At 42.4% G+C, this 25,829-nt stretch overlaps 1 protein-coding gene across 10 annotated transcripts in view; it reads right to left on the bottom strand.

Annotated features, from left to right (window-relative positions):
- The window catches only part of CASR (calcium sensing receptor), a 1,433,568-nt gene that overhangs the window by 247,717 nt on the left and 1,160,022 nt on the right, over positions 1 to 25,829 (bottom strand). For all 10 annotated transcript variants that reach the window (XM_069635803.1, XM_069635809.1, XM_069635804.1 and 7 more), the window contains one exon: positions 10,175 to 10,405. In XM_069635803.1, the coding sequence (XP_069491904.1) occupies positions 10,175 to 10,405 (231 nt within the window). The remainder of the gene's footprint in view (positions 1 to 10,174; positions 10,406 to 25,829) is intronic.

Below are 25,829 nucleotides of genomic sequence, written 5' to 3'. Positions count from 1 at the left end.
AGAGTGTCCCCACAGCACTCGATTGAGGATAGCTTGTGCTGTAATGGGTAGAAAATACCAACCACAGAAATGAGGTTACTGCTCGTGCGCTGGGGGGGACTATGTACACCCCAGCGAACCTAAAAAGTTGCAATAGGGACCCGAGGGGTCCCTGGCATCACACCACATATGGTGGGGGTGGTGCAATAGGAAGGTATGAGTCTCAAAAACACTAGGGGGAGAGATCCCCCCTCCACTGTGTCCCTTTACGAAAGTTCTTATAAGACCGCAGAGATTGCTTGAATGCGCATCTGACCTTGTGATTATAATGTTTCTTCCAGGATTGTTGTAGTTGTCTTAATTTCCTTTTTTCTAATATAATTATTTCAGAAACCACGATTTCAGCTTCCTTCCACCCACATTGTGCCTCCTGAGAGTGCCAATTGCAAATGTTTTTACAGCTTACTCCATTCTTTGATAAAATTATCTAACAGCAGTGTTTCCTGCTCCTGGGGCAAAAAAGGGGGCTAAGTTCTCTAAATGAACATCACCCCATTTATGATAGATGTAGGAAGAAACTTTGGAATGATCACTAGTAGAATCATCTGTAAGATCAGTAGCAAAATGAACACTTTCATAATCAGTGCACAGAAAGAAAATCCCGAAGTGCATGGGAAGTGCGGCTGTTTGGCTGCAACCTCGCTTTCTTCCTGTCCCTAAGGAGAACCCTGTCCGCTGCTGTCAGAACAAGCCGTCGGCAAGAGGAAACCCTGCAGCGCTCGTAACATTGGAGGTGCTGCAGAAGCTGACCACTGAAGTAATTGGACTGCTTTCATTGGTGGGCCTAGTCAGACTTGGTTTGACTTTATTCTGAGTTGGGACTTGGTTCTTGTGTCGCCCCAAACTATCTCTGGGTTGTTTGTTCTTGTGCATTCTTGTGCATTTCTTGTGGTTCCAGCTTCCGCGACTACCGCTGAAACACTGATTCTCTTTTTTCAGCTCCTCCCCCTTGCCCGCCCTCCACAGCTGCCACTTCCGTCATAAGCACTGGGGTATCCCGAAGTGCATGGGAAGTGCGGCTGTTTGGCTGTTCGGCTAGGACGGCGTGGGGCAGGCCTTTCTGCTTTGTAAAAGAAAGGTATTGTAAAACTTTTACTATTTGCATCCATTGAAAATCTTTTCTGTTGGTCTAGAAAGACCTCGGTTCACAGGTCAATGAAGTAATTGCTAGGAAAGATTGTGGTTTGTGCATTTTTGTGGAAGTGGGTGTACGCTTAGATAAAGTTAGTTCCTTATATTATATATTGAACACAAAAAAACATGTATTACAAATAAAAATAAAAAAAGAGAGAGGAAAATAAATAAAAATTAAAAAACAATGGTTAAAAACTTAAGGAGTGGGAAAAGGTGCTTGAATGGGTCACCTTCTACAGTGAGTGAGGGGAATATGTCAGAGGATGATAGCTCACAAGATACAGTAAACCAGACAAAAAAAAGGGTAAGTGTATGCGTAAGCTCATAGGAGGTCCTCACGCTATAGAAGCTCCCGCCATGAGCGTCGGCGAGGCAGTGCCAGTACGCACCACCACGCCCGAACCTCAGGTCGGTGAACTAAACAGCATGGGTAACATGTACCCTGTCAACCCAATCTGTAATGTACCTATTACTGATAACTCTCTGCTGGGTGCTGTAGGTGATTCTTCTATTGTTCCACCTTCAGATACATCTCTAGTGGCCCCGGCCGTATTGGCTGAACTTCATAATAGAACTCGTCTCTCAAATGGCCCCTCAACTCCAGCCTCCAGCTCTTGTAGTTATAGGGAACAAGTCCACTTCCATGCGGCAATCGCCGCTAATTTGATTCAACTAAAAGAGAAAGGGAAGAAAGACATCACCCCAGAAGCAAAAGACATTAAACAAAATGCGAGTTCCCCAGCCCACGAGTTAATGGGTTGCCCAAGTGACACCATCTATCCACACTCTCCGGTCTTAGATGTTGACCCACCATTTAACAAAAAATTATTCGAACAGCCTGGAATGTCCAACTCATCATTTCCACTACATCCCCTTGAGGATACACTGGTAGATCTTAACCAACACAAGCTTCAAAATTTCCCAGTGCTGACGAGGATCCTGAACTTGCTTGACAAGGGGTACGACTTCACCGATGGTGCCGCGACTTCAGAGATCTCGTCTAGATTGTGCAGAATTGAGGGATTTTTGATGGCTCAAGAGAAATGCCATGCATTTTGGGCTGATCAAATCTTGATTGGAAAACCTAATGCTCTGAATCAGCAAGCCCCATCTGTACATCCCACTCGGTCCCAAGCTACACAAACGCCAACAGCAGGTGCTCCACAGTTTTCAATATCGAATCAGTGTGATCTTCCTATCCAGCAGAAAGACTTGATACTTAAACCCCAGAGCGAAACCTTGATTCCCCCTTATGAAGAAATTGCAAAATTACAGCATGAACGAATCTTGGCACTTGAAAAAATTGTGTTAGCTGCCAACTTAGTTCCTGATGAGTTATTGCAAGGTGTTCATGCAGGTAGCCCAGAGCAAAAGTCCGTCTCATTGGATATGATGTCTGACAGCCCTTCTGCACTCACTGACCTGATTGATTTAAACGTGGGTCCAACCTTGGGTGTTCAAGTCGACCCCGAATTTAGCCTAGAGAAAAGCGACTTACAACAATCTACATTCTTTATGTCACGAAAGGCAAAAAAACTTCATGCAAGAGCATTGAAAAGACAGGCGCTTAAGTGCACAATCTAGTACGCAACAGGGTGCAGTAACAATAAACAATAATAAAAAAATAAAAACAAAAAATCGCATCACACCCAGTTAAATCTTCTAGCATGAATTTATGTAAAAAAAATATCGCCTTAAGACACAAGGACAAAACAATTATTGACCTCACCCAATTGAATGTAGAAAGACAGGAACATTTGGGGGTCAATAAGTGTCGATCCAATGAAGGATTATTAATGTTGTCACCTAACATGTTGTCAAAAGTGAACCCTTTGGAGGCAGAAGAGGGAGTGGCGGTCGCTGTAAATGAGTTCGGCACCCCAAGCTCTCCCCTCTTAATTCAAACACAGCTCCAAAAATTCTTTGACAAAATCGACAAACCAAATCACTTTGTTGACCTGTCTTCCCCAAAGTGTTGAAAACAAGGCCGAGGATGTAAGTAAACCCGTTGGGGTCGATAATGATTTTGTGGATTCAGTAGTCTCGAACAATCTAAAGCAAGCTTCATTGGTGAGCAAAGTAAAGGAAATTACGCATCTGACCTTGGGATTAAACCCAAAGACTGCACTACCTGGTCCTGGACTTTTGAAAAGTGATCAAATTAATAATGTTAGATCTGAATATGAAGGGCCTGGTGTTGGCACTCTAGTCATAGACAAAGAAATTCCACAAGAGATGAAATTGATAATGGGGTGGATCCTTCAAAGATTGATAAACCAAACTTAAATCGCGCATCTCTGATGAAAGTGTTTCATCAAATTCCTGCATTGCGCAATTTGGTGTCTGATGACATTGATTGGATTCGACTTCCCCATGTACCAAATTTTCGCATGATTTTTAAATTCCAAACGATAATGATTGCCTCACTAATTTGGAAGCACCAGAAAGATTTCGAGATGACGGGTTATTATCTAGTTGTGTGTTGTTCCATGGAAGAGGCCACAAGGTTTGTTGATTATCTGGCGATTGTCCCCCCTCATGACTTGATTACAGACTCAAGTGACTCTTAGATGGCATGTCTGAACGAAAAACTAAGAGTTCAATCGGAGTCGGTAGCACAAATTGTATCAAGTCTTGCATGGTTAGAACCCCTGATGAAAGCTCTGACTAATGAACTACCAGTTGAGGAAAATCTATAAAACGATGCCTTAATCATAAACTCATGGAACTGTTGCAGACTTAAAAATCTTTGTTTGTGGTTTAGCAAGTTGAACCTTGTCAATCGTCCCGCAATAATTTTGGTCCAAGAAACAATGTCATCTCAGACCATCTACTTAGAAGGTTATTGTGCTTTCTTTTCTTATGCTGTGAGAGGTGTGGCTGGGCGCCCATCGGGAGGCCTAGCAATTTTTGTCAAGAACGATTATTGTACAAATGTGAGCCAAGCACACGCTTCGCCTGAATTGCTTGCAATTTTAGTGGCATCTGGTAATTCTATGCGTGCTCATATTTTAATTATTTGTATATATTTGAATCCTTCTTCTGTTTCAATAGATCACATAATTGAAAAACTAAACCAGTTATTGTTGGATGTTGTTGTCAAAACCCCAAATGTACAAATTATCGTAGGTGGAGATTTTAACTCGAATCTAATGGCAAGTAACCTAGGATTTGAAAGTGCTGATCAGGCTTATGCTGTGTCCTCGTTTGAAAGAGGTCAACTATGGGTCGATTTTTTTTGAGCAATGGGAAATGCAAATAGTACCCTTTTTTAATAAAGATCCCATGTTTACATGGACTCAGGGCGCTAAATTTTTAACAATTGATTATATGGTGGTGTCAGAGAGCTTACTAAAGATGACATCTTCGTGCACTATTTTGAAATTAAACCAAAGTGATCATTGCCTTTTGGAGTGTCGCATCGAGATTAACCTCCCTGTGCTTAAATCGTTGACACTTCTGTCTTTACCGGAAATATACAGGCATGCTCTCTCTATTAGATGGGACCCTGGTCTATGTAGGCAGTTGAATTTTTTGGTTAACCGAGACATTGTAAAAAGCAATTCCATCCTGATATCCACGGGTGAATACAAGTCACGTGACTTCGAAAATGATACTATGATTCGTGGGCATTTGGAGGAGCTTTCAGCTCAACATATTGTTAAAAATCAAAACATCTTCCATGGAACATATATGGTCTCAATTGCTACTAGAAAAAATCAGAAAAATATTGCAATTCGTAATTTGCTAAGGAATTCCATGGACAGGGATGCAAAGGCATTAGAGAAGAAAGCAATATTGACTAAATATAAAAATATCATCAAAGTCCTAAAGTTTGGTAATTATATTAAAAATAATCAAAAAATGAATACTGATTTAATCTATAAAAACACTCGTGAAGTGTGGGCGATATTACGCAATCCCTTAATGAAAGTGCCCCCGCCACTGCGTTCTGCAGTGAGTGGGGAAGTATGGGTAGAATTTCTTCGGAAGAAATATGTGCTCCCTCGACAATTTAGGCACCTTTACAGCCAGCTTACTATGACGGATCTCCCACAATGTTGCCCTTGGGGAGTAGAGGAGATTGAAATAACAATAAGGAATTTAAAACCCTCCAATGCAGCCGTCCCAGATGGCATACCACCGTGTGTCTTAAAAGATGATCCAAAGTTATGGGCAGCTTGTTTGAAACGCCGCTTTGACTGCTTGTTTCGAACGAAAACTGTACCTTCCTCTTGGCTATCTGCAACCATTATTCCCCTGCACAAAAAGGGCTCGCTCTCAGAGCCAGAAAACTTTAGGCCTATTGCACTCATTGATGTGTCTGCAAAGATTTTTGCTGCCCTTATTCTAATAGAATTAAATGAATTCATAGCAGCGCACCATATCCTTTCACGTTTCGAAACAGGATTTCGGAAAGTAATGGGAACTCAATTGAACGCTACCATTCTAGCACACCTTCTTAAGGATTCGCGGCAGAAGGATCATGGGCCAATTTACATGGCCCTGGTAGATCTTTCTGCTGCTTTTGACAGTGTTATTAGAGAGATTTTATGGCAAAGAATGCAATCTCTTCATATCTCTCCCCATTTGATAGCCATGATCGCTCTCTTACACACTAATACAAATTATAGGGTAAGAACAGATTAAACTGGGTTGTTAACAGACCCAATTGCAACCCTCATAGGAGTTAAACAAGGGTGTAACCTCGCGGCCATATTATTCAATTTGTATTTGTGTGAGATTGATAATTTATGGCCTGATTCCAATTCCTTCCCTGTAAAATTGGGAGCCTTATGCATTAACTGGTTTGCTTTCGCGGACGACCTGATCTTGTTTGATCGAACTCTGTTTGGTCTCCAAAATAAAGTGGTACGGCTAGTTGAATTTTGTGATACACACAACTTGAAGCTCAATCCAACAAAATCAAACATTCTTGTATTTACGAACAAAAGAAAGCTCATACACTATCAATGGTACATTAAGGGGCTGGCAATCCCGCGGGCATTGGGAATGCTTTATCTGGGATATAATCTAACCAACACTGACTCCATTGCTAAATGGCAATCAGCATTTGCCATTAAGACTACACTTCTGATCGCACAAATGAAATTAATATACTCAAAGGTTTGTAGATTATCCTTAATCCTGTTGATTGAATTTTATACTCTTAAGGTGGAAGCAATAATTTTGTATGGTTTAGACTTGTGTACGTTGGCGATTGGTCCAGTTTTGAATGTAATTCAAGGTGGGGTATGGAAAAAGGTTTTGCACCTACCACCATCATTACCGAACTCTGTCATTATGCACGAATTAGGGCTTAGATCTCTTGCGGCAAAATGCCTATGGCGTAGACTCGCCAATTATGCTAAAATGTTGAACCCTCCACCCAATTCGTTATATGAAGATCTGAATACGATGTTAAAGAATGGCAAGCCAAACTCTTTATTATTAGGTGGCAAAGTGTGCATACAGAGCCTTGAACGTATTGCAATGGAGAGAGATGATATGATTAAACGTCCGCAAATTGTGAAATTGAAGTTGTATTAATTTGATTGGGCGACTACAGCTGATATGATTGGGACATATACAGCCTATAGTGAATATGCAAAGTTTTGCCACAAACAGAAACCCTGTCTGTCATATATCAGGCAGATCTCATGCCAGAAAGTGTGTATATTATATATGCACTTTAGATTTAACTTACTGGCTACAACAGAGCGTATGAAATCTTGGCGGAACGGGGTTGCCAGAAGAGATGAAAGTTGTAATCACTTTGCAAATGAAAGGCAAAAATACATGCAAATGTATGTAAATTCTGCTGTTGATAATGACCTAGAATCACTCTGGCTTCAATGTATGTGGGGTTATAGGCAATCGTTGATTATCGCATTGTACTATCTTCGTAGTTATAGATTTGAATTTAGTGAAAAAGAAAGATTTGTAATATTGTGACTAGAGAAGTGAATCTTATAGATCAAAACTGGAATTTGAAGAATACATTTTGATGTTTTCCTGGAGTCGTATATAACTGCATTGTTTTAAAGGTTATATTGTTGTTTGAAAATTCCTTTTTTTCTCTTTTACATTTTCTAAACTTTTTTAATTCTTTTTTTTTACTTGGTGAAACAGAAGAACTTGTGCAATTGCATCCTCAAAGTCTGTCAAAAAATGTGTGTTTAGCGAAGGCAGACGATAAACTACCACCAAATCTCATGAACAAACAGGGCTAGCTATACATTTTACACGTAATATTTCAACTGACATGGAAACAGGTATATCTTTATTTATTATATTGAATAAGTCTAATATGTACTCCTCCCCTTGCCCTGAAGTCCGATTATAAGTGGAAGCCAAAAACCTTGCGGGTCAAGTCGTTTAAAGCAGATGTAGTGTGGTCAGCCAGACAAGTTTCAGTGATACAGTTTAAATCCAAGTTAAAATCTGCAATCAAATCATGAATAAAGCAGTGATTTTCTTACTCTGGAGTGGGCATTTAAAAGCAGAGAACAAATCAGAGGTTTCCTCCCAGTATCTTCAAAAATCAAAGGCGACGAGGGTGCCAGGCCTGGCCCTGAAGGGTACATTGGGGTTCCAGATGCCAGTGTGAAAGGAGCTGTAATATCCCTTTTAATGATTTTGCTTTCTGGCATTTGATCAAATAGGATCCATGACCCTGTGTGTCTGGGAGCCTATGATTGCACCGTGGCCCTAATTACTTGTGTTTCCAAGGTCTGCTGAATGCTCGACCGCTCCATTGTTGTAGAGACGGTGTCAGCCGGAGAAGATAGAACATCTGCAGTGAAAAGCGACAGGCAGACAGAATTTTGCAAAGCAGTATTTGTCAACGTACCTGAAGAAACCGACATAGATGTTCCCACATGTTTCGTGTAACTAAGTAAGTCTTGCTTGTAAAAGCGCCACAATGTCCTAGGGCTGCTTTGTGCGATTTATAAATGTAAATGTAAATGTAAATAAATAAATAAATAAATATAGATGCAACAAGATAGATTAATATATTTCAAGAGTACACTAGATACTATCGACTGTGTATTACCATTGCTCATAGTTAAAGAATAGATCAATTGTGCAACAAGACTAACTAAACCACCAGTGAGATAAGGATAATTTACAAGCAAGCAGTCATTCACACCCGAATGATGACTGACAGATGACTGTGCAGTGTAACGTGCCTCCAAGCCCACCAGGCACAGCAGGCAAAAAGGTTATGCCTGTGCTGCTCCTCAGAGTGACGTTATCTGCCACGTCCCTGGATGCACGCAGAAAATGTGGGTATTGTAGTGCGGTAGATTTAAGGAGGCAATAGAGTCGCCCTTCACGTGAAGTTAATTTCAATTTCTAAAAAAAACGATAGCACAGCAAATAAATATACAACTTAAATGACGTCAGCCTAATTGATTTGCAAGATGTAACTAATCAAGCCACCTCAGCGAACAGCATAAAATACATGAAATCATTGGCAAACAATCTAGAATTTACAAATTATGTAAAACAGCACGAAGTGCAAAAGAGATTTGGCACGAAGTAGCATTCACATGTAGCAAGTAGCTCATAGCTGTGCTGATATGGGCACGTGTGTTTTTGGCCCGAAGATCAAATGACTAGTTGAATTTTATCCCTTTTGGAGTGTTTTGTGTTTGAGAGGCTGACAGACTGAGCAGACCGAGAGCAGGACTTTGCCATAGTTCAAAAGCGACCGAGCTAGGGTTCAACTACAATATGACGGTTCTCCTGACGGATGAATTGGAGTATTTTTCAGGAGTTTGAGTTTGTACAAAAAGATCTTCACTTTGGTAACCTATTTAGATCACGTCTGCTTCCCAGATAAATTGCTAATTCATTACTGTTTTTTACAGTGTCACCTTTCTTTGCAGACGTGGTTGGTTTTGTCACAGATCAGCAAACACTACTGTCTTTGTTTTAGAACCATTGAGCATGACGCTTTATGTTTCCATTCATACTTTGTTTATTTCCATATATTTGGCACCGCAATGAGCTAGCTATCCATGCCTGAGACCTGCAGATAGACCAGAGCGTCTACTGCATATGAGTTGAGGTGTAGGGGGCATTTAGATAGTCTATACATGGCTGCACATAAATGTTATCCCTTAGACAGGACGGAAGTCATCTCAGAGGACACCACAAGTCACTATCCTAGGAAAGGAGATCAAGTCTTCCAATCTCATACTCCATTGTTGCCCTGACAAAACTGATGCCAATCACCTCAGGTCTAACAGTATGAACATGAGTCCAGATATGTTGACATTGTAGGGACATAAGCCACTCTGCAATGGTCAAAGACTGATTAGCTTTCAATGTGACCACTAAGCTGGAAGGTGGGATCTTTCATTTTGATTGCAGTTATCCGGAGGCAAAAGCACTGTTGGGCAGTAGTTGTAAATTTCTTTGGGATCTAAGCATGCTTCTTTTAATAGTGAGAATGAGGGAAATATAAGAGACTTGGGGGTTCTAGCTGCTAGAAAAGAGGTGTTGGTGAATGCATTCACTAGGTAGGGTGGGTTGTCTGTGTGAGTTGCAGCAAGGGTTGTTCTAGCGTCTTTCACTGATCTGAGGGAATTTACTAATGGTAGGATTGCTGCTACTTACATATGTTTCCATATGTGACAAGTAAAATTGAGCTGCCTTGTCGTCCTGCTGGGAAAGATTAAAAAGACAAGAGACATTGATCGCTAAAGAGACCTTGACTCATTCTACCTTTTTGGGTTACACAACAGTGTATCCCTTCCTTCACCCTATATTTTCTCAATTAACATGACTCCAGAATTGTCAAGTATACCTGCATGTGTTTGGCGGTTAGATAAAATTTGTCAGTGTTAGCCCTGTACAGGCCGTAAATCTTGACTCAGTTTGTTTTTAATACCCACCTTTGATGGGCCTACCATTTAGGCAGAAGGAGTTCTCTATTGTGAACATGATGCTAGAAGGTCACATGTCTGTTACAAGGTGCGCGCATACACACCTCATTGGAAAAGCCACTCCAGAGAATCTTATCCTCATTGATGAACAGCCTTTCCCCTTTCTTGGCGTAAACGTTGTAGTGACCAATCTCTTCAAAGACGATGGAGCCATCTTCGTCAGATAGGTGCCAATTGATTATCGAGTAGTTTCCAATCAAGTCCCCAAATTCATCAAAATCTACTCTCTCGCCCATGTTGTTGGTGAAGTTCAGGTGCCGCAGGTGCTTCAAGACCTTTTTTGAAGAGCATAAAAGGAAGGAATGAAGAGAGGGGATCAGAGAGATTTCACTTTTAGGATTTCAATTTCATCTTTTAATTATTTTCCATGCATTTGTTTAAGCTTTACATTATGTTTAAAGCAGCAAGCTTGCAAAATTAAATTTATAAAAATGTCCGTTCCATGCTGGCCCTTTTGTTTTTGTGCAACTAAGAGGTTTAAGCATTTTCACTATGTCAAAAGGTTTTGCAGTAGTGGAAAATCAGTATTACATTTTTTGTGCAGGTTTGAAATAGTTGTCATTCATTAAAAATAATTCTAGAGCAAATGTCATAAAATGTAAAGTACATGTCTATATTTGGGAAGGCAATTATAAGAATACCGTACACTTCAAATTTGCATATGACGGTTAATTGCCAGTAAGCGCAGAAGCAATTTCACAACTCTGCCTGGAATAGCCCATGCTTGTCTATTGTACTTGCCACAAGTTTCATGTGCAGAGGGAGACATTTTGAGACACGTTTCTGGAAATGTTCACAAAGCAGCATTTCAGGACCCCTCTTGGGCCTAGTCTTAAAAATGTAAGTCAGGCATGGTCAGCGCTCAACCATGATGTTTGCTTAGGTACTAAAATCTCGGCCCCACAGATCCTGCAAATATCCCCAGCACAAATCGTCATCAATTACATGTGGATCACCTGAGGCACCTTCTTTTTTTTAAACCATTTTATTTTCCATTTAAACAGACATAAAAACAAATAAACACAGACAGGTCTTCACTGTGACATGTTGATGCAATGAGCATTCCTGCCTGTGTTATATGTCCTCATTGTCCCTTGTCTAATACAGTCTCATCTTGTCTTGCACAACTTATTTATTTGCGACATTTCTATCATATTTGTCATGATGTGATGCACAATGGCTCCACCAGGGTTTGTATCTAGGTTCCTCCTAAAACAGATGCTTTTTTCAAGCAGTCTCAACATCAGTGGATGTAAACATTGTCTGTACTAACACATTCCAGGCTTCAATTCCCTCACTCCTTTCATGCATCCCCTTCTGCAGTGCTCTGTGCCACACCATAGACTCAGCAAATTACCAACGCCTCAAATCTGCCCACTCCGCCTCAACTCTGGGACCCTCATCGATTTCCAAGTCATAGCAATTCAGCATTTTGCTAATACGTAAATTAGGTCCTTCATTTGCGAGAGGTGCGTAGTATGCTTCCTGCCCCTCTGGAACAAGCCCAACAAGCAAAACTCTATGGGCCATGTTTGTATCTGGATCCCTCCCTTGTTAGCCCTCTCCGCCACCCTCTGCCAGAAACACGAAATCACTGGGCATGTCCAGAACATGCGCGTCATGTCCGCTCCCTCCCTGGCATGCCTTGGGCAGGCTTGGTCACTGCCCTTGTATATTCGTGGCAGCTTATGTGGGGTCAGGTACGCCCTGTGCGTCACATATAATTGAGTAAGCTTGAACCGAGCGTTCCTAGAGACTCTCTTAGTATACAGCAACACTCTCTTCCATTCCACTTCTGTGAAAACTCTTCCCAGGCCCAATTCCCAATTTCTGCATACCGCTAGCTCCCCTGAGTCTAGACCATTCAGGAGCAGGTCATACAGTCTAAAGACCACGTGGTCCCCTTCTGACACATCATTCATCGTATCTAATATCGCGTTGGTCTCCCTCCCTTTATGCCCGGCCATCTCTTATCCATTCTTCCAACCATGCTCAAATATACCAAGAACTGTCACCTATTTATTCCATGTTCACTAACCAGAGCCATGTTCACTAACCAGAGTTCGAAATTATAACATCTTATTATCGTGCGAGAGGTCACCCACCATGGCAATTCCCTTGTTTTCCTACTGCCCTCTGAACCACATCACAGTGTCTTGTTGGGCCCCTATAATTCCTGCCAAGGGTACACGCGTGGAATAAGGATCCAGGGTCCCAAAAAGTTACCAGGCCATTCTCCACAAGTCCTTGCCAGGTTTCAACAGTCCAGAGGGTCTAGGTAATCCCACCTCCTCTGCCCACAGCACCTCCTTCAGGAATAAGTGTCCCAGAATCGGTTGCAGCAGCTGGGTGTCTTTCGAAGCTTCTTCTCCGAGCCAATTCACTACAAACTGCAATGGCACCGCTAAGTAATACAATTCAAAGTGGATTACTCTTATTCCACCTCTACTATAGTCCCTTTGCAGTGTGCGTAAAGCGATTTTATTCCTCCCCTCCAACCTCCACAGTAACTCCCGAGCCAGCATAGCTAACCGCCAAAAGAACCCTCCAGGTATAGCATAAGGTATATTAGTAAAGTGACAGAGGAGGCGCGGAAGTACCACCATCTTTAACAGCACTGCCCTACCCGGAATTGTGAGGAGGCAGAGTCATGCCACACATTAATTCTCAAGTATCGGAATGTGCGCACTGTCCACTGCAGTGCCAGGCAGCTGCTAGGTCCTGTAAGACCTGCCAATGGAAATAAGATAGATTATTCCTGTTAATCCTGATGCCTGAGAACCTGGTAAACTGATCTATTATATCTAATAAGTGTGGTAGATTGTCATTAGGTTGGTTACATACAACATATCATCTGCGTACAAGGAAACTAGATGTACCACTCCATCTATATCGATCCCCGCCCCGGCATAATATGCTCTGAGAAAGGCCGCCAGCGGCTCCAGTGCCAGAATGAACATCATTAGAGATAGCAGACAGCCTTGTTTGATGTCCTTATGTACTTCCCATCCCTCAGAAATATGTCTGTTTTCACCCCGCTCTAGGTGCGTTATAAATCAATTTCACCCATCTCAGACAATTAGTGCCAATCCCAAACCGCCCCAGAGTTCCTGGAAGCCAGTACCACTGGACTGAATCAAAAGCTTTAATCGCGTCTAGGGAGGCCACCGCACAGCCGTCTCTCAGGTGGTTTGTACTATTTATTACATGGTGTAACCTCTGCAGGTTCCATGAGGTGCAGAGCCCCGGGACATATCCATTATGATCAATATGAATTAAACTTCCTGTCACTGTTTTAAGTCTATTCGCCAGTACTGCGGTCAGAATCTTGCAGTCCTGGTTCACCATGGAGAGTGGCCAGTATGGTGCGCAATCTTGGCAGGCAGTGCTCCAGATAAGATTTTGAGGTGGGAGTATTTTACGCATGATTTCTGAAATTAGAGAGTAAATGCAATTTCAAGAGAGTAAAAATGAGTTTTCTCCTCTGCAAAAGAGTAAAACGTATCCAACATATACACCCAATGCATACGTAAAGTCAGACCCGTAGACAAAAAGAGTTGTAGATCAAAGTTGTATTACACTTGCAGAAAATATTCTGCCATAAAATAACTTGTGAGTACCTGCTACATATGCAGTTTCATTTTCAAAATTCTGGGCCTAGAAACTCTGTTAAGAACTACTATAGATTGAGACTCATGTATTTCCTGCAGATGGAGCTTGAGTAAGCAAGTGTTACAGTACAGAACTTGCTTACATAGTTTGAAAGAAGTGAAAACAGTCAAAAAAACAGTGCTAGGCTAGAGTTTAAGAACTATATAACTTCAAAATCTATTTCTATAACATGTTCCGTGTGTTGTTCTCATTGGAAAGATTACATGTGGTCTCCTTTCCCATAATTTAAAACCAACTTCACTAATTCTGAAATAACATGCAACGCTTCACAAATGTAAGTGTTACCCTTACATAGAGACAAGGTAATCTGTTTTGACCACCAAATATTCCACACATTACTCACTAGCCAGAATCAACTTTTACTGGCTTACATGGTTGCTCGGAGCAACATAAACCGAGTCACCCATTACACAATCCCACACTAAAACATGAAAAAACAGCCTGATACACTTAAAAAGCAAGCTGATTATAGGTGTGTGTGATTGTCACCTAGAGAATGGAGGTAGACGGTTCAGTCTACATTTCAAAAGACAATCTTATATAATTGTTGCAAACATCTGCATCCACTAACACTCCTGGCTGTACAGTACATGACTGTCCTGTTTCGGGGTGAAGTTTAGTTTCTGGCAGATAAAGTCTCCATGTTCCAACAATGCTTAAGAGGATTGAATAGGCAAGTCTGCAGGCTTGCTGTGTCCTTGCTAATACACACACCCATAAAATGTATATAATGCTTTTGAAAGCATCACGTTAGAAACAAAGTACCAAGGTGAAGAAAAACTACAAGAATTCAGTTAATTTTAGTTTTCTTTTGTCTAGGTGTGTATGACTGTGAAAGCCTGGCTGGACGTCTTTTCTTCCTTGCATGCCATAGTTGTATTGCAGTAGTTGGGTCAATGTCCCTAAAGGATGGTCTTAACATAACGATTTTCATCAAAGTGTCTATGGTTTCACTTTTAAGGGAGCATCTGAATTTTGTTTTAATCCTGTTTTGTGTGCTAAATGCACGTTCATATTCTACACTGGTTACACACAGACATAAAGCAATTTTGCATACTTTTGCAATATTTGCCATCAAATCCCCATGTAGACTAGCAACACACCTGCAGATTTTTGTCATACTGCAACCCTTATAGCTCCCCTTAATCATACCATGCAACAGAGGCCATTCTTTTTTCTTTACAGTTTGGGCATCTAATAAAGAAGCAATCTCATTTTCCTCAACATGCAGGCCTTCGCTGTCATACTGAATTTTTACTTTTTTTACTTGTCCGTAAAATGTGGATATGCCCTTGAGTGCTTTCCCGATTTCTGACTCACTAGTGTCTAAAACTGTTGCTGGTTCTAACAAGTTACCCAAATGAGTAAAAATTGCATTATCCTCCTTTTTAAATCTCTTCCCAATGTTTTCTTTTAGATTTGTGACATACTGTTCTCTAAATAAGTTAAACTCAGCATCAGAAAGAGAACTATAAGATAGTATTACACCTTTTCGTGAGATACGTTTGCCCTCTGTGTCATGCGCCAACGATAATCTCAAGTTGCCTAAACTATCACCATTCTCTTTGAGTAAGGATTCAAGACTTATAAAAGTAGCATCAACCAATGGATGAATTTTAGTAAATAGTAAAGTCTGTTTCTGCCAATTCCGGCAAAGAATTCCCACAACATTATGTAGATCTAACATAAATGCAGTAATAACGGCTGACTTGTAGCTGCTAAAGTATTTGTGCAGTGAAGATGCAGTAGCGTTCCCATCAGCAGCAAGCTCCGATAGAGAAACTACAACCGAAGGGTAGATTCTGTGGACTGCTTCAACTGCTTTTCTCATACTAAGCCACCTAACCGAGTGTGTCTCTTTCATTTTTAAAACAGGATCACCCATTACTTCTTGCACCTTCTGAAGTTTTGTTTTTCTTATTGCAGAAGTATGAAATAGGGCATATAAAGAATTAAACCGGGATGTACATTTGTCGAGGACTGGCATATTCTTCATAGAGTCTGTGCATGCTAGACTGAGTCTGTGTGCAAGACAATGTGTGAGTAAGGAATGGTGAGTATTTGGCCCGGAGTTGCACACCAACACCTGTCTTTGGTCCCAACATAACTGCAGCGCCATCAGTTGCAAGAGATACAAGCTTTCCCATATCAAGACCAATACTCTTCATTTTTTCTGTCACCCGTGCTACAATTGTGCTTGCTTTGCCGTCGTCAATGCGTAAATTACACAAAAACGTAGTAATTGGTGCTCCTGTACTATCAAGATACCAGACACAAATAGCCACTTTCTTTTGAACACTAAGATCCTGACTTTCACCTATCATAATACCTAACACAGGGGATTGCTTTAGTTGCTTAAATAGTTGTTTTTCCATCACAGATGCAATGCTACTTTGTATAACTTTCATCGAATCCCAGCTTACATTTTTGTAATCTTTACTGTGTACAGTAGTAACTCCATTCTTAGCTTGAAGTTCAAGTAAACTATTTACTTTTTCGAATGCCAATTCCTCTTTTGGTGCATAAAATACTGTACTGAACAATCTTTTGTCATTCTCTTCTACAACAATCCTGACATCTTCCTCAATGTCACTGCTACCTAGACATTCTGAATCGATGTTCAGCAGTTTGATGATCTTTGGAATCCTTCTGGCGCGATATTGTTGATAATTGAACATTGAGGGCTCCTTCCTGTCCCCACACACTACGAATGTTTGCCTTAACACAAACTTTACATATAGTCTCCTATTGCCTTGTCCATCCATTTTTGTTTCTAACCATGGATACCTAACTTGCCATTCAGCAAAAGTGCTATCTTTAATATTTTCTCCTGTATGTTTTTTTTTTCTGCTGCTCAACTTTGCCAACTACGTTGCGAATAATGTCATGTACAATTGCTCCACATAACACTACAGGATCTTCCTGGGCTTTTTTTGTACTAGGCACAAAGAAATCTAGCAGTGTTCTCTTTGTAGCCATTTTAGCTGTCCTCCCTCTGTGTTTCTTTTCTTGCGTCTCCCTAGAATTCTGCTACTGCCAGACACCTTGTTCTTACCTGGAAAACAGCATGAACAACTTCAACCCCCCTTCCTGACATGACCTTTCATTCTATATTAGTTATGCAATTGAACATAAAGTTGTTTAAAACTTATCATAGCCTGAGCTTTTGAAACTGGCTACAACGTACTATTCATAACATAATAAAGATCCCTCCTTGCAGTGCTCTTAAAATGGCAACCAGATAGTAAGAGTAGTGCCAAGTGCGTCGACATTAATCTCTGCAATTAGCAGGATCCCTTTCCCATGTACTTGAAGTTTTAAGTACATGGGCTGGGATGGCTCTTCTGTGCCCGCCTCCCAACTTTTAGTTCAGCTCTTTGGAGTCTGAGTACTGTTTGGTCCAGCAGGGTCTCTGATACTCTGGTTTTGCTGCTTATTGACCATATACCAATGAAGACCAGGAAACATTGGTATATAGAGGTCTACAAGATGGCATTAATGTGCAGTGACTAGGGGGATTGTTTTCTTAACTTAGGCCTGAACTCCATACAAATCTATGACGGTTCACAAAAGGTGACCGGGACCCACAAGACTGCATCAATTAATAAATGTAGGAAGCTACAGAAGCACACACAATTTAGCTAACTTGGGGCAAAGGAAGACACCAACTCACTCCCGGAAATGGTAATCCAGCGTGAAGAACAGACTACTTGGGTAAATTGTGTATACACTTTACCCCAAGATTGGTAACGTCTTTATGCATCTCTCTGCATTGCTATTCTACACTTAAACAGCGCCCCTCCACATCCATCCCTCTATAATCCCCATATGGACCTGGTGGTCTAGTAGCAACAGCACAGGGCTCCTTCTTGGTCACCTCTCCTGATATCGGAGTCTGGCACTTACTGGTTTGGTCACTGCCTACCTTCCAGGTTCCCTTTGTGAGTGTGCTCTCTGTTCTGCCTTCTTCTTGGCTATGAAATGCCTTCAACACACTTTACCACCATTTTAGCTAGTGTTTCATGCCAGATTCCTCCTACTTCTATGCACTTTAATAATACCTGCCCAGCCAAAGTAATCCCCTGCCCTCACCCAAGGTCGGGAACAGGGGTATGAGGGCCTCAGAGTGGTACACAAAGGCCTAAAAAAAGGGAGAGGGCCCCAGGGGAATGAGATGATCAACTCGACCCAAGTGAACGAGAAGGGGACGGGGAGAATGATGCAGCAGGAGCTAGAAAGGAGAAGAAATGCCAGGAAATCAGGAGATCAGGACAGCGCCCCAAGGGATGGTTGTGGCGCCCGGCCATTAACCCACCCAGGGCTCAGGTCAAAGCAAAATGGGTTGGCCGGAGTCGTCGAAGTGCTCAATGCAAGCAGGAAGGGAGAGACAGGGCTGGCAGGGGCCACTTCAGAAAATAGACAGGGCACACTTGAAGGCTCTGCCCCCGTCTAACCCCCTCCCCCACTGTCTGGAGACCAACTATCGAATAGTATATTTTAAAGCGCAATATGCAGAGAGGTGATGGAAGTCTTTCGTGAAAGTAGCAGTTTTACTGTGTTTGTTCAAATACGTTTTTCTGAACAAACACAAAAAAACTTTAACACCGCCAGTTTCGGGGAAAGGCTTCCCTCGCCTCTCTGCCTAACAAAATGCAAGTGCACACATCCAGGGGTGCACCTAGGCTAATATTTTGACGGGGCTAACCCTTCAAATGTTGGGAGAAGCACTAACTTCGGAGACGGTGGAGAGGTGGCAAACTTACTTGTAATGAGACTATTCTAGGGCAGCTTCAATGTTACAATCAGTTAACTCTCTCCTTTAAGTCTGAAACACCCACTTCTTGCAGATCCTGAAGGTCCTAGAAAGTGTCAAAATGGCATATGGTGTGCAATGAAAGACTCAATATCATAGCACAACAGGACATTGCAGAGTGTGGGGCAGTACTCTGGACGGCCCAAGCAACTTCAGTGGCTGGGAGCAACAGGGGAGAAATGTAATGTTGGTTCTACCAGTCTGCTATACTGGAATCTGACTGGCTGGTGAGACTGTCTGCCTGTCACATCCAGTGTTACGAGACTGGAGGAGGGCCAGTGCAGCAAGAATGCATTTCTATGCAGCAGTATTGGAGCTACTAGCATAGGAGAACCAGCGTACAACAATGTGGTCCTACACTTATTAAAACTGTCCTATTGTAAGGGTGTACACGTAATCATTCATAAGCACTCTTATTTTTGCATTTGAAGTTAGGGTGAGATTACAATATTTGCCCAGGATCACACACTTACGCTAAACAGCGAAGCAGAGATTTTAACCCACACTTTCAATTTGGGCATGGCCACTTTCTTCCACGCTTTACTTAGAACAAATATTTAAGTTTTGGGTGTCAAGACCTACACAAATACTGTCCTATGGCGTTTACTTGCAAGATACCCAAATTGCATAGTAAAGCATCATGACAACATGTAAATCCTTATAGCAGCATGTTGGGGCAAAATAATATCACTGTACGGTACCTTTATTTTCCACATCTTGAATGGAAAACGATAAGATGCAAAAGAAAAATATCCTGATTTAGCCACTTTATTTTCAGCGCTTTAAAATACACAAAAAATAAGTTTGGCCATAAACTCACTTAGATTTGGAGATTTGTCACAAACTCCAGCATGTTATGTATGGTTTAAGAACATTCAACTAAGGACATCCAAGCAAACTTTACTTTTTAGCATATCAAGCTTTTAAACGTTATTGGTATGAACACATTTTCAAAGGGTGCTTCATTGTGTTGCTCGCTTTAACTGTCAAAGATTTGCAAGGGGGCTCGTGGACTTTTGTTGGCTATTCACCATCATGCATAAGATGGGCTATGCTTCTGATGACCAAGGAACCGTGTTTCCAGGAGTCACAGCCCCCTGAGAGACACAGGCTGTGTCGACAACACTGTGTTGTGGAGTTCATCAGGGACGCAGTCTGTGTCTTATCGTCACAAACCTCCAGCCTGTCATGTATGGTTTAAGAATATTCAACTAAGGACATCCAAGCAAACTAAGCTTTTTAGTATATCAAGCTATTAAACGTTAGTGGTATGAACACATTTTCAAAGGGTGCCTTATTGTGTTGCTGGCTTTAACTGTCATAGATTTATAAGGGCACTCGTGAACTTTTGTTGACTATTCACCATGTTATGTTATGTTACTTGGCATTTATATAGCACCTTATATATCATTGGTATGACCTCAAAGCGCTGGTAGGTTGAACGCCCTCGGGAACTGTAGTTCAGGTCAGTAGAGAGAGATAGTGTCGTATGGTGCGTGGGTGCACCGGATATGTGTGCAGCTGGTGTAGTTGTCGGATGATAGCTGCTTCCTAGTGATAGGTGTGGTGCTGAGGATATCAGTTGGATGTGTGCAGTCTGGTGGGTAGACACCCAGACCGGGTTCTGGCTGCGTTAGGCCTGAGCAACGCCTATGTGAACGGCTAGGCCAGAATGTGCTCAGCTCGCTGCGTTTTATTAGGATGATGAGGTGTTCATGGGGTTGTGCTCGTATGTGAACAGCTAGGCCGAATTATCAGGGGTATAGCTGTGTTCTAGTTGAATGATGATGTATAGTTGAGAGTAAGCGTAGTGGTGTGGTGGTTATCTGTAAAGCGCCTGAGAACGGCACGTGAACAGGACATTGGAGACATACATAGCGACATATGGATATATATCGACAGGGTTCGAGTACAGGTATATATGGGGATACAGATGTACAGATATATAGCTTATAAAGGGGGATACAGATATATGGCAACAACACGGGGAACAGGTGCACAGTGATACAACGTGTGGGGCGAATTTCAACAGGTTTCACTCATTCTAGAAGTGAACTAGGCCTAGTATCCCCTACATTGTCGAAAATACGAGGCAGAAAACTCTTTAAAGATAAAGCTGTTGCAGTGGAACCAGGAAAGTCTACTGAGTGTCATTGCCATGACAACCAAAATGAGCTCATGAAAATCCAAACTGACAGTGGCATCTTTCTTCCATGATATCGGCCTGCCCATGCCTGGTAATGAAATGGAGGCCATTAACACAGAAATGCCTTTTTTTAAAAAGGCTACTGACTGGGACATGGCGAATAACCGAGCGATACTCAGCTCCAAGAACCGCTATGCACAATATACTATGCTTTGATTTATGATAGCAAAACCAACAAGATACGTAACAAAAGTTTGCGATTGCTTGATTCAGTATGTTACTGCGCGGTGAGTATGTGGGGGTACCAAGAAAGAGGGAGGTGAAACAAGTAGACTCCAATTAACAGACTGTTGCTGTTTACAGGAATACTACAATAAGGGTTATGGGGAACTGGTTACTATTTACAGAATGGTAACGACAGCCCGTAGGAGCTGCATACCATACTTGGAATAGAACTGTTTTGATGCCAGAAATAAGATGATTTAATTGGCTATGGATTAATCTGTTTAGTCGGGACTATTTTAATTGGTCTCCTTTTCCGTAAACAATTAGCAAGAGGTTGTCTATAGTAGGCGCCCTGTTTGTGTATAAACTTTACTTTTAACATTATTATGATTTTAAGAAATATTTTATATTATACGATTTGTAACTGGTAATCAAATAATGATATGTAATGTAAGGAACTTAACTGTCAATAAGAAAAGTGTATATGCTTTTAATCAACCAATTGCACCATAAACTTATAAAGTATCACCCGAATGCTCGACATGAAGCTAGAGTACCATACACATACATATGATCCAGTACACGAGCCCAATCTTTTTGGATTTGGTGATTTCATAACTAGTTAATGGGCCCATGTTGTCTCTGCGCAGGATAACGTTTCAGAACCTGGAGCGACCCATCAGCACATTGTACTTTTTTGAAGCTCCTCTTAATTCTAAATAGAAGCTACCCACTTGTGTTTTCCTTGCTATATTTTCACTTTGAGCGATAGCGAATTGTCTTTCAATTGGGATAGTTGGTTAGGTATGGGTTATTGCATGCGGGGATTTCACTTCTAGGCGACACTACTTTTTTGTAAAGACACGTGCGAATAATGAGATGGATGGCCATCGGAAATACATTTTGAAAGCAAACCATGGTTTTTGGGAGTTCGTTGCAAGAGTTGTGATTGAAGAATCCTATTTTTAACACTCATAGGGCCTCATTACACGGAATGCGGTAAGGGTTTACTGGTACCGGTAAGGGCACCGGTACCGGTAAACCCTTACCGCCTTACTACGAGGTCCCTTTGTGGGACCCGACCTCAACGGCTGGTTTTACCAGCCGTTAAGGAACGGGCCAGCAAAGGGACCTTGGTGCAAATTACGGTACCGCAATTTGCGATAACGTAATTAGCTCCTTTCCCATTCCCATTGAGCCCTATGGGGGCAAAAATGGGAATGGGGAAGTGCCTTGGTGAATGGGGAATTACCACCCCCGCTCACCTTGGAGTAGGGCGGTAATTCCGCCATCCACCAAGGCGGACACGGTAAAATACCGGCGGCAACCATGGCGCTAATAGCGCCATGTTTACTGCATACCGTGTAATGAGGCCCATTGTGTTGAGTGTATGGGCTACATGACTTCGCCAGACGTTGTAACCGCCCAACAGATCTGCAAGGTTTAGGACGCGATAACAAGAAATAGGTTATCCCTCTGAGCACGCTAAGTGGCATTCAAACTTTGACGCTGCCCCATCCCCTCCGGTAAAAGTAATGTTGCCGTACGTTTCTATGGAGAAAGAATAACCTGAGAGGTTGATAAGAAAGTTGGTGCGCTTGACTTGGGGGCATAAATATGAAGTTATGTTAAACCTCAAGGTATTGTTTTGGTTGGCCGTGGGAAGCCTGTTTACATGATAGCCTTATCTGCCATGTCCATGCCAATAAACGATCAAAGCCGCCGCCCAGTGTCTCAAAGCAGGCTTTGACAGGATTATTTAGGCCTCTCGCATTTAATGAGCATACATGCAAACATGTATTGACCAGATTGCATTCAGTAGGCTAAGGGACAGGTTCACTCATGTAGAGAAGGGCAAACCACTTTACTTAATAATCATGTACATGAGAGGTGACATTGGCCCATCCACACACTCACTCAGGCCACTAACTGCCCATATCACACATCATTCAAAACACCAACCTTCCACACAACACCACCAAGCTAGACTGATAAGTTATGTGCAACGAGAAAATTACTACACAAGACGTTTGGTAGCGTTAATCAAGGTCACACAGCTCCCCTTTCTTCCTGGGACTGAACGTGCTGACGAATTTCGGATGGGAAACTACAAGTACCAGAATGCCGAGCCAAATCGACGACAGGCAGCAGCGCCTGCTTACAATGCAACACGTGGACATGGAGACATGCAATGCATAGCAATGGCCACTCTCATCCCCCCTGAGACACACAGGCTGTGTAGACAACACTGTGTTGTGGAGTTCATTAGGGACGCAGCCTGTGTCTCAGGGGGACTGTGACTCTGGGAAACAGGCAGTTGCTTGATCATCCGACCCGAAAGAAACAAAATACTTTCAACTGTTTTAAATAGCGTTTTTTTTTTCTCTCTGACAGCCCGGACTATGCGAGATTAGATCAGATAGCGGTCCGGGCTGTCAGAGAGAAAATAAAAATGCAATTGAAAAGCGCCAGCAGCAGAAGGGTGGGATGCTTACCTGACTGGTGTCTCCACGTTTGTGGCCTACTCTCTCAGCTTACTCTGCAAATAAAAAAACGCAGCAGGACACTAGCGTTTCTGGAAAGTTCTACCAGGAGGTGGTGGTTTGAGCCCTAGATTAGAATACATGTTTCAGAGAGAGACTGGCAAGGGAAGGGTCTGCCTGCCTCAAGGCAGGAGCTTGCTTGCTACAGTGCCATCTAGTGGTGAAAAGTATGTTTTTAAATTAATAAATATAGCGTACATGGTACGCAGTAGAAAAATAAATCATCCGTATTTCCTATAATTACATGCGTACAAAAGCACCATACGCACCTTAACTGGAGGGCTGTTGGCAGGGGTTTCCCTGGTTTAAGTATGGGCACAATGGTGGATTCCCTTAAGCTGCTGGGCAACCTTTCCGGATTCATATGCCTCCATGAAAACTTCTAGGAGCCTTGGTGCCAGCATATCTGTCTATGCCTCATAAAAATGTACCCGTGAGCCTGTCCGGCCCTGGAACTCTGCCGGTTGGGAGTTCAGCTATAACTGTACTTATCTCGTCTAATGTCAGTGGAGTCTCTAACATGGTTGCCTGCTTGATTCCCAACTGTGGAAGGTCTATTTGGGTTAGCCGTTCGCTAAAATCTCTATCATCCTCCTTGATGCCTCTCGAGTACAAGGATTCATAGAATCTAGAAAAAGTTTAGTTAATCCTACCCTGTGTCCTGACAATGGTCCCGCTTTCATCTGCAATGGCATTAATCATATCTCTTGGTTCTTCCCATCTACATAACCATGCAAACACCTTCCCGGGTTTATCCCATTCTGCATTCCATTTCTGGGTGTATTTCAAATCCAGTATTGTCAAATCTGCCCAACCTTTCCCAATTTCGCAATGCATTTCTTGCGCAGTGCCATGAACTTTGCGATGTTTCATTCACTTCCTCCGTGGTATTCTCCTCCCTAACAATGTCGTTCTCAATACTTTCTAGTATCCTCTTTATATCTTTCCTCAGGCCACCCATTTTCCTGATCGCTACTCCCCATATAACAACCTTAAAGGCATCCCACAGGGTGCCGGTTTTCACCACACTGCCTGTGTTAGTGTCAAAATAAAAACGTCATATAGCAGGGCTTCAGTCCGTAGCCACCAAGTGGGTATCTGGGGTCTCTGCGTGGTCTCCGGCCATACTGTGATTAACGAGGCATGGTGCGACAGGACCCTGGCTTTGTAGTCTATGTCCCCGAATTCACCTAGAGTTTCCATTCCAGTAAAAATGTAGTCAATATGCGTATGACCCCGTGAGGGGACGAGAAATGGGAATAGCCTTGCTTCTCTCCATGCTTCCGCCAATCACAGATTCTGTAAGAGGATGCCAAAAGCCTTAGCTGGAGGCTCAGGCTTTCTCTGTTTCTCATATGATCGCTCCAGTTAGGGGTTAGAGGTACAATTAAAGTCTGTGCCCCACACCCATGCTGCCCCTATGTATGTGATCAATTCAGAGTACAACGACCTGAAGAACGCTGTAGCGTCATGATTTGGAGCATATGTATAAGCATACTTCTATATTTTCCAGAAGCCCATGTACCATAACCATTCTGCCTTCATTATCCTTTTTTAATTCCAGCAGCTGAAAAGGTGCAGATGGAGAAATCCTAACGAGAACTCCCCTGGCATATGCCAAAAATGATGAGCCATACAGCTTACCCCCACTCCCGCATTTCCTGGCTATCGTAGCCTGTCTATCGGCTGTGAAATGCATTTCCTGCAGTAGTGCAACTTGTATTCCCATTCTCTTCAGATATGCATATATGCTTAATCTTTTAATATAGTTGTTCAGTCCCCTGACATTACAGGTGATCTCCCCAGGGCTGCCTCCATCCCATCGCTCCACCGTCTGGTTTTCCAGTTTCCTCCCCTGAAGTTGTGCTCCCACCAATAGGGACCCAGCTACTTCCCATCTCTGACTCCTGCACAATACAACGTATATGTTTGCTACCCTGGTTCGGGGGGTAGATACCCACCCACTGTCCATGCTCACATCTCGCCCACCAATGTCCCATCGATCACAGTTCAGCCCGTCAGCTAACAAAACAGTCCCCTTTGGCCATGCCCCCTGCCAAACCTACCCTCCCTCCCCTCAACACTGAACAACCCCAAAAACTACCCAACCCCCCCTTCAATCCCAACAATACCCCAGCTGTGATCCTTCTGCTCGTGCTCAGCCACTTCTCCCGTACCTCCCCCCCTTCTCGGGTAACGTGCAATAGCTTAATGCCTTAAAACTGGCATCCCAAATTACATACAGTCAATTGCCTGCAGCTGCATCCTTCTGGGCACCTATCTTCATATCTGTGCCCCAG

Source organism: Ambystoma mexicanum, chromosome 7p, assembly GCF_040938575.1.
Source record: "Ambystoma mexicanum isolate Mex_15411 chromosome 7p, UKY_AmexF1_1, whole genome shotgun sequence".
Classification (NCBI taxonomy): Eukaryota; Metazoa; Chordata; class Amphibia; order Caudata; family Ambystomatidae; genus Ambystoma; species Ambystoma mexicanum.
This window is presented reverse-complemented; position numbering and strand designations above follow the sequence as displayed.